General features: G+C 35.6%; 1 protein-coding gene across 1 annotated transcript in view; it reads left to right on the forward strand.

Moving 5' to 3' along the window:
- ALDH1A1 (aldehyde dehydrogenase 1 family member A1) overlaps positions 1-5,413 on the forward strand; it is a 55,084-nt gene extending 49,671 nt beyond the window's left edge. Inside the window, 1 exon segment of the mRNA NM_001009778.1 lies at positions 4,809-5,413. Within this exon segment, the coding sequence (NP_001009778.1) occupies positions 4,809-4,881 (73 nt within the window). The 3' untranslated portion in view covers positions 4,882-5,413.
- The last annotated feature ends 5,248 nt before the right edge of the window (positions 5,414-10,661 follow it).

Here is a 10,661-nt window from a genome sequence, read left to right on the forward strand (position 1 = left end):
GGCAGATTCTCTACCATCTGAGCCACCAGGGAAGTTACTATTCAAATTAAAACCTGCTTCTGTGCTTTCCTGGAGATTTATACTGTCAAATAGTTTTTAAATGCTGGATTTACTCTCAAAAGTGCAAAAATGCGATGGCAGAGGGAAATATTATTTATTAAACTTTTTGTAAGGGATCATACTAAGCACTTTACATTGGTTCTTGAAATATTGCAAACTTTTTGTTTTCTGGATACATGAATGTAATTTGGGAAACATTTCCAGAAAGGAGGTGGAAACTACCAATTGGTGATTGTAAAAAATGTGCAAATATAAGAATGCTTCAGCTATTTGAATATATCTCCTAAATGAACAAATTAGGTGTCTTTATCTCAAAATACTTTTCAGTGTAGGAGGAATGATTCTCATTGTTAATATTTTTAGAGATGTGACTCTAAAAATTTACATAACCTGAATGAGTTGTTTTTGATTCTAAAATTTAAACTGAAAGGAAAATTTATTCAAGGAAAACATGTTTTACAATCATGACTACATTGAGGATATATATATTATATAAATGAATTTATGAGCCTTTTTTTTTCAAACTGGGACATACTGACTTTTTAAAATATACACATACATATTTATGCATAGCAAGTAGTGGTAATGTTTGATCAATTTTGCTCAAGCAATTTTAATCATTTTATTTCTTAAAATTTTCTTTCATTTCTCAATAAATTTAAAAAATCATAAAGAAAAGTCATATCATATTCAAACCTTATGAAATCAAACAGTGAAACTGCTCATTTTGTAAATGACAAGTAAAAATTAGCCTCTGTCTGAGAGTATTAAATAGCTAGGTACTTGTCATTTAAATAAAACAATATCGCAATGAAACAACTGTCTTTGGGGAGTCAGTGAAAGGGGGCTGTGTTAAAATGATCCATCCTCTTTCTCAATATACTTTCATTAAATAGTTACTCTATGTATGAGGTCCTTGGAGCCCTACAAACACAATACCATGTCCCATCTTCCATATAACTGCAGTGACATGAGGAACATGTAACAAATATATGTGTGTATATATATGTATATATATATATATATATATATACACAGTGAAAAATAAACACATACTATGAGATAAATAGTAACAGACTGTGAATCCATAGGTCATGGGGGTAGAGAAGCAATTTTTAAAATGCAGAGTGCAGTATTAGAGCACAGAAAATCTGTACCCCTCTAGACTATAACATTTGCAGCATCTCTCTAAGTCTCACTATTTCCATCTGTTAAAGTCAGCATTTGTGGTGGGGATAGGAGTCGGGGAAGAAAGTAAAAGGTCTATGAGCTCTTTTCCATGCCTAAGAGTCTGTGGTTCTAACCCTCCTGTGGAAATTCAATTGATAAAGACAGTTGATAGAATAAGAGAAGATGTAACAGAAAAGATAGGACTTGATCTAGGGCAGGAAACAAGCATCAGATGTTAGGAAGTAGAGAAGAGGACATTTGTGAAGGAACAATCCAGGTGGAATATTGAGGGGTGAGCGAATTTGCCTGGCTGGTAGGGAATTATGGGGGAAGTATGATTTCAGAGTTAAATAGGATACAGATTAAGAAGGCTTGAATTCAAGAAAATCAGCTTACATTTATTAGTGGAGCAGTGAAAAGCCATGGATAGCTTTAGAATATTGTTGGAGATGCAGAGTAGCAAAAGATCAATTCAAAAATGCACAACATAGCTGAGAAAGCATGCTTGGAAACTAACCAGCCTGCATTTGAATCCCGACTCTACCACTTGCTAGCCTTGCAACCCAGTTCAAATTATCTAACTTCTGAGCCTCTGTTTTCTTCTGCTTAAAAGGGAAATGCTAATATTCCTTTTAAGATGGTTTTGAGAGTTACACATGCTTCCTATTCATTCCTTAGTACTGTAACTGTCACAAAGTGGGGACTCAACTAATAGTTCATCCTCCCCAAGTTATTTTTCCTTATAATATCCATTATTGGGGAGCCCCTTGGGAGCACTAAGTACTTTGTACAAAGAACTATAATGAAACTCAGATTATTTTGAAGATTATTGATTGCTGGCCCAGATATCCAATACAATTCCCTATGAATGTTGAAAATAAAATAATCAGAAGGGATGAAATGATTAAAGCAGACTAGACATATAAATTTTGTTAGATTTTTAGATACAATTTATTCAAACCTTATGTTCAAGACATAACGAATCAAATAAGAGAAGGATGAAGAGAATCGACCATAAATTATTCCCCAAAAATGTGGAATATGGGTATAGATAACTTCCTTATTGAAAATATAAAGGAAAACGTTATACTGTAATTTTTACTTCAAAAATCCCAGCTGAGGATTCCACTGTTAATGTCTATCTGAAACCAAAGTTGGCAAATTTAACCAGTCATCCACTGCAAGATGTTTAAAGAGCATGGCTAAAGCAATAATCTCAAATGACCCCCAAGAGTTCAGGTACAGTTTATCCTCAAGGATAGAAAGGTAGAATTGATCATCTGGTTGATCATTGATCAAAAGAGTCCTTAAAGAGCTAAAAATAATAGTATACAGACCCCACTGAGGTACTGATGCTGGGTGTCCAAAACAGAATTGGCACTCCCATCATGACATTAGCCCTGGAATGAGTTAAATGGCAGAAATCCCTCTCTATGTGTAATTGGACTCATTTTTACTTAGATTAACTTAGGTCACTTGAGATTTTACTAGCATACCATTTCAAACTTAATTGGCCCTCAACGCCTCACAAGATGTTTCTTTCTTCCTGTCCCTTTCAGAAATGGGGAGAAATAAAGTATCATAAACTGGTGGGCTAACATGAATAGATTTTGCTTGACTATATTTGCCAAACCAGTTCAGCAAAATTTCCTCTGTGCCTACTTAATTAATTAGTGCCAAGCTAACTTCTGGATACAGGGTGAAAAACAGGCATAATATGTTACTGCATCTTATTACTCCGGGGTACACCCTGGAATAAGCATGGATATCACCTAAAAGTGTGTTGGAAATGCAAAGTCTCAGGCCTCTCTCCAGACCTGATGAAATAGAATCACCATTTGTATCAAGTGCCAGGTGACTGGTACACTGACAATTTTAGAAGCACAGAACCAATAACTCATAGACTAGCGATATAAAGAGAAATGTAAACAGGTATTTTGTGTTATATCAAGACATAAGAATGTCTATACATCAGAATACTAAGAAGCAAGGTTTATTTCAGCTTAAGTAAGACAATTATCACACTTTGTACTCTCCTGAGAGTTTCAAGTGTCCATGTAACCCAAAATACAATGGAAAGTCTATTGGCAAAAAATCATGGGTTAATATATCTAACTTTGCGAGATAAAAATACTTACTAAAATATTATCCTTTAATGGGTTTCAGACAACTGGGGCTAAACCCTTTAATTACTTTGAAGAACATGCTCACTGAAGCTTTTAGAAGGTATTTTCAGAAGCTTAATGGTCCAAGAAAATAATCAGTGTAAGAGGATTAGGTTACCCAGGAGAAAAAGATGTCTTCTACATACCTGTCTACATCACCAAAGGGGAGGGGTAGAAAAGGATCAAGATCTTTTTCCACTGTAAGTCTACATGTACATGAGTGTTATGATTTTAAGAGTACTCTTATAATTTCATAAAATTTCATATAATTGAATCCTTTTATCAAAACAAATCACAGTTTCTAAAACTGGTAGGAGGTCTCAATAAAACTGATAGCAAGATATCAGAGTTTTGATTGATTGACTCAAGTTTAATTACCGATCATTTGGGTTGGATTTAAGAGTTATATAGCAAATAACGGGGGTTTCATGAATCAAAAAATCCACAAAAAGTCCCACATTTTAGCCCAATGAACCCTCTACCCCACTCAAATCAAAACAAAACAATCAACCCTACACTCAAATACAAACCTGTAACAATAAAGTCAAGCTTTTTGTTTTGCTTTATTCTGGGGTGTTTTTGCCTTTGTCAAGAATCAAAAGATACTACTACAATTACAACTAGAAAATATTCTATTCTGTTTTAAGCTAAGCTAAGCTAAGCTAAGCAGGGTCTCTTGCCTGCAATGCAAGAGACCCAGGTTTGATCCCTGGGTGGGGAAGATCCTCTGGAGAAGGGAATGGCAATCCACTCTAGTATTCTTGCCTGGAGAATCCCATGGACAGAGGAGCCCAGCGGGCCACAGTCCATGGGTCCACAAAGAGTCGGACACGACTGAGCAACTAACACTACTACCACTACTAGGGTAAGTTAGAATGAAAATAGAAGTCTGGTCATTTTTAGCAACTTCCTCATTTCTAGACCAATAGGAAATGGTGACTACACTAAACTGAACTTGAATTTACAATTTTTCCGTACTACCCAAGTGATTATATTTTGAATATAACTACATTTCCTCTAGTAATACACCCATCTTATATATTAGAACCTAAAAACTAGAAATGATAAAATTCCTCTTGAGCTTGTATACGTGTATGGTGAGCACTTTTACAATCAAGTAGAAAAAATTGTCAAAAATGAACAATTTCCTTAAAAGTCAATTCAGTGTACGTGATCATTTAAAGCGTGCAAAAAAAAAAAAAAGTAAAAAGTTTTCCCAAAGGGGATTTATATAAGACCAGATATCTTATGGTAGGCTAGCTGCCTTTTGAAATGCTTCTGTACACAGACCACAGAAAATATTTTCCATTGTCCCTAGCCAGATAAGCAGAAACAAACTTATACAAAATCATTGACCATAGTGTATTTGTACAGCTCTGCTAAATTCTGTGCATTTTTTTCTCTACTCTCTAGCGGAGAATATGGTTTCCATGAATACACAGAAGTCAAGACAGTCACAATCAAAATTTCTCAGAAGAACTCATAAACTATGAGAGGACAGAGATGACTCCTCAATGGCTAAGCATCTCCTGCAGTGGCTAATGTATCTTAGTGGTTTTAAATGCAAAATTGTTCTTTCCTTGATTCTTTAAACATAAGCTAATCATATTAGCATTAATACTACACATAGACAACTTGACTTTTATGTTATTCTGAAAGAATCATCAGCCTTCTGCTATGACACCCAAGCCCTCTCTGAAATGAAAATGATGGACTTGGATGCAATCTCTCTAGCTCTGTAATAGCCATGTGCTTCTCTCTGTAGTTACTTGCCTAGGATAATCACTTTATAGAAGAGGACAAGTTGTCATTTAGCATCTTTCTCTTGATGACCTCTTGAAGTACTTACTATACCTGTTAATTTCAGACTAGGTATGTTCTGTTCTCCGTAGTGGTTCAGTCCTTGGAATTTGTTGAAATGTTTCCTAGAATGTCATGTCTGCTTGTCAAATGAAGTAATGCCTGAAATACTTAGATGTAACCTAAACATACACTGTAATAAAAACAACCTTGCATGATTCTTGTTCAGTGTGAATTTTTTAAGTAGAGTTTTTGGCTATAGTGATTTATTCTCCCTGTCACTCAAAAGCAGTGTTAAATTGAGCATAAAGATGTATTTGAAAATTAAGTTTAATCTACTCATTCTCAAATAAGTAAAGAAACAAATTTTATTTTCTGGAAGAATTTTTGAAATCAGTAGCAAACATTTGAGATAGGTGGCAAACATTTACTGAGTTCCTATAGAGTTCTGGACACTATGTTAGGTGTTGCAGAAAATAGGTTAATAGTGGATGGTCCATTATCCAAAATGCTTTAATATGTAGAGAACAAAGATACTGTCTGAAAAAAAAAAAAGATGGGGCATGTAATGTAAATTCGAATTAAAGACCATAAGATTATAGTAAGATGCCAAAGGGTAGTGGTGACCAATACTGATGAACTTAGGAATGGCAAGAAGGAAATTTGACTGAATATAAATCTTAATGATGAGCAAATTTGCAATGAATAAAGAGGAAAGAAGTCTTACAAAATAGTACCTCTGGACATATTCCATCAAAAAATTCTATATAATATTTTCCCCTCGGAGTTGCTGATTGCACATTGGCATAGTCTAAGTTCTGAGAGAAGTCATAAAACTTGTTTAGTTTTGTTTAATAGGTTTTTTCCCCAAATTTATTTAACCAAAGTCTTAGCTTTCCCTTCACTCATTTAATACCAATGAAGATTAAGAACCCCGTGTTGGAACGTACTATTCTAAGCAACAAGGTAGTGCTGAGGGTTCTGATCAGGGATCTAGGGGTCAAAGGGAAGCAGCAGGGAAAATATCATCTGTAAAACTAACTGAACCATATTTATGTAATTTTGCCTTCAAAGAGCCTCTTTTTATGCTCCCACATGAGAAATGACTCAAGCCCAAGTATAATGTTTTTTGTATATTCCTGGGTTGGAAAGATCCTCTGGAGCACGATAGGCTACCCATTCCAGTATTCTTGGGCTTCCCTTGTGGCTCAGCTGGTAAAGAATCCACCTGCAATACAGGAGATGTTCGATCCCTGGGTTGGGAAGATCCTCCAGAGAAGGGAAAGGCTACCCACTCCAGTATTCTGGCCTAGAGAATTCTATGGACTATATAGTCCACAGTGTCAGAAAGAGTTGGACATGTCTGAGTGACTTACTTTCACTTTCATACATATTATAAAACTCTTAGTTCAGCAGCTTAAAATTTAAGCCTAGCAATCTTAAGGATAGCACTTTTTTCCAGATTCAAATTTTATACAAATGGTTAAGCTTGTCATTTTACATTAACAGATTCCTCAGTGGCACTGTTACTAGAACATTGTAATAGCTGCTGTGGTCAAGTGCAACAATGCATGAATGAATGAAATTTACTAGCTTCTTAGATCTGAAATAATTTCATTTCTAACTGCAAGAGTTTCTTTAATTTGTATGGACCAGTAAGATTTGCAGTCTGGACTGTTTTACATAATTTGGGACATAATAACCATTGTGAAGTCGCTCAGTCATGGCCGACTCTTTGCGACCCTGTGGACTATAGCCCACCAGGCCCCTCCATCCATGGGATTCTCCAGGCAAGAATACTGAAGTGGGTTGCCATTTCCTTCTCCAGGGGATCTTCATGACCCAGGGATCGAACCCAGGTCTCCTGCATTGCAGGCAGACGCTTTAACCTCTGGGCCACCAGGGAAGCCTATTTTGAAAACAGGAGGAATTAAATTCTAGGGAGAATTGAAAGGTGTTAGGACACTGAGAAGGGAAAAAAGCCAAATACAGAGGAAAGTTGTGTTTTCCAAAAACCAGACGGTGTCTACATCATGAAAAGATGTTTAAAGTCATACACAAATAAATTAATAGATAGACAAGTTAATATTGTAATGGTGTTCCACCAGAACATTTTTAAATATTGAACAAACAGGGATGAACATAGAACAAGACAAAAGCCAGAAGCAAGTTTAAATATTTGAAAATTAAATCTTCCTTGTATAAATAAGACATTACAGGATTAAACAAAAAAAAATCTGTTTAATATTGGCTCATTCTGACCCTGTAGACGTTATTTGTGTTCCTTCTCCTCTGATTTCTAAAGCTATACTGGCAATAATTCTTAAAACATTGAAAAGTTAAAGGATATCTTATTAACCCATGACTACAGGATGTACAATAGGAATTTTATCATAAAGAATTCAGTTCTGCAGTCACAAATGTGACCTCATGATCATCAATATCCACATGGCAGAAGTATTTTCATCTCTAGGAACACCAAAGCAACTCAGGAGTGAGAGGTAACTGTTTAGGAAAAGGCAGTATCAGGGGTCAAGAATGGATTCTCAAATGTCTAGTATCTTTTCTTTTTTTTTTTTTCTTCTTTCATTTTTTAGGATGCATGTTTCTGGGTTTATTTTGAAATAGTCAATGAGAAATAGAAAATATTTTTCTTAAATTCTTGTAGCCAACTAAAAATAGAGTTAACTCAAAGTAAGAAATTTTAGTTATTTCTTCACGTAATTCAGGGAGGAGTAATGGACCCAAAGACACCTTTCCCTGGGCTCAGTGAATACTTTGAGTACATAATTTCACTCAGACTTTTAGAAGTGTGCATGAGTCATCAAGTAAATTTATCTTTCGGTGACTTTTACAGGGTATATCAAACAGCCAGATTATATTTTCACATGAAGCATTAAATACCCAATTACAATTTCATTGTTGATTCACCCTGGGGTTTTTCAGTGCTCTCTGGAGGTATAGTTGAGTCTTCCCTTTTTTATAGTGAGAAAATATGGAGGAAGGAGAATTGGAGAGGACAGCTAAATTACCTGGATATTAAAATTCAGTGACTCCCAGAAAGGCATGGAAGCTCACTCTTGTAACCTGATGAGACTGTAGGAGTCTGGAAGATATCAAGACACAAATGAGGGAGAAATAGCTCAGTTATCCCTTTGACATTCTGTGAGAGAGGGTGGGTGGAGAGATGGCATCTCCTTCTGAAGGCAAGGCCACAAAATTTCCAGGGGAGTTTGAGGTTTTTCTAGACCATATCTCTAAATCATTCTTTGGACTCTAGGTGGTAGTTTTATTCCAAGAGAAATAGTCACATCCATTAACTTAATTTAGGATCCATAATTTAACGATCTATATCTTAATTTAGGATTATGCCTTTACATCTATTAACATATATAAACACTTAGAATAATTTTTAAATCCCTAGAAAGTCAATTTTATTGCCTAGTAGAATATCTATGCCAAGGGTATTGCAATATTTTTTGAGAGTTACTTCAGTGTAGTATGCTAACTAGTTTCACAAACATTTAGCTTAGTTTTCTTTCATTTTGTTTAGTGTGTTTTAATAGACATCTCTGAGTTTTATAGAAATGTTTACGGGAGGCTGACAAGGCATGATTCTGAAGTGATTTCACCAGTTTCATGATTTTAGACTTTTTTATATTTTTGTCAAGTCACTTAAAGATTCATCAGACCTTGAGAAATATAACAAATATAAAAATGCAAATCTGATTAGGCTGACAAATGATTTTTAACTTTGTCATTTTAAAATAATTTAAACTTTTGGAGGAACTGCTATAGCAACACAAAAAACTCTCATATATCTTTTATTCACTAATATTTAACATTTTTCCTCATTGACTTTTTCATTCTCATTCTCTATATAGATTCTTTTTTTTTTTTTGGTCTTGAGACAAACTTTTAAGAATAACTCTTAAGCATCATGTCCCTTTATCCCAAAATACTTCAGTATCTTTTTCTAGAAATAATGAAATCTTAGCTACAGTATAATTATCTAATTCAGGAAAGAATGAAGGGATGGAGCTAAAACAAAAACAATACCCAGTTGTGGATGTGATTGGTGATAGAAGTAAGGTCCAGTGCTGTAAAGAGCAATATTGCATAGGAACCTGGAATGTCAGGTCCATGAATCAAGGCAAATTGGAAGGGGTCAAACAAGAGGTGGCAAGAGTGAACGTCAACATTCTAGGAATCAGCGAACTAAAATGGACTGGAATGGATGAATTTAACTCAGATGACCATTATATCTACTACTGTGGGCAGGAATCCCTTAGAAGAAATGGAGTAGCCATCATGGTCAACAAAAGAGTCCAAAATGCAGTACTCGGATGCAATCTCAAAAATGACAGAATGATCTCTGTTCATTTCCAAGGCAAACCATTCAGTATCACAGTAATCCAAGTCTATGCCCCAACCAGTAATGCTGAAGAAGCTGAAGTTGAACGGTTCTATGAAGACCTACAAGACCTTTTAGAACTAACACGCAAATAAGATGTCCTTTTCATTATAGGGGACTGGAATGCAAAAGTAGGAAGTCAAGAAACACTTGGAGTAACAGGCAAACTTGGCCTTGGAATACAGAATGAAGCAGGGCAAAGACTAATAGAGTTCTGCCAAGAAAATGCACTGGTCATAGCAAACACCCTCTTCCAACAACACAAGAGAAGACTCTACACATGGACATCACCTAATGGTCAACACCAAAATCAGATTAGTTATATTCTTTGCAGCCAAAGATGGAGAAGTTCTACACAGTCAACAAAAACAAGACCAGGAGCTGACTGTGGCTCAGATCATGAACTCCTTATTGCCAAATTCAGACTTAAATTAAAAAAGTAGGGAAAACCACTAGACCATTCAGGTATGACCTAAATCAAATCCTTTATGATCATACAGTGGAAGTGAGAATCTGGGGAGGCCTTACAGAAAGCTATGAAAAGAAGAGAAGTGAAAAGCAAAGGAGAAAAGGAAAGATATAAGCATCTGAATGCAGAGTTCCAAAGAATAGCAAGAAGAGATAAGAAAGCCTTCCTCAGGGATCAATGAAAGAAATAGAGGAAAACTATGGGAAAGACTAGGGATCTCTTCAAGAAAATTAGAGATGCCAAGGGAACATTTCATGCAAAGATAGGATCAATAAAGGACAGAAATGGTATGGACCTAAAAGAAGCAGAAGATATTAAGAAGAGGTGGCAAGAATACACAGAAGAACTGTACAAAAAAGATCTTCAAGACTAAGATAATCACGATGGTATGATCACTCACCTAGAGCCAGACATCCTGGAATTTGAAGTCAAGTGGGCCTTAGGAAGCATCACTACAAACAAAGCTAGTGGAGGTGATGGAATTCCAGTTGAGCTGTTTCAAATCCTGAAAGATGATGCTGTCAAAGTGCTGCATTCAATAGGCCAGCAAATTTGGAAAACTCTGCAGCAGCCACAGGACTGG

Source organism: Ovis aries, chromosome 2 (assembly GCF_016772045.2).
Source record: "Ovis aries strain OAR_USU_Benz2616 breed Rambouillet chromosome 2, ARS-UI_Ramb_v3.0, whole genome shotgun sequence".
NCBI classification, from domain to species: domain Eukaryota; kingdom Metazoa; phylum Chordata; class Mammalia; order Artiodactyla; family Bovidae; genus Ovis; species Ovis aries.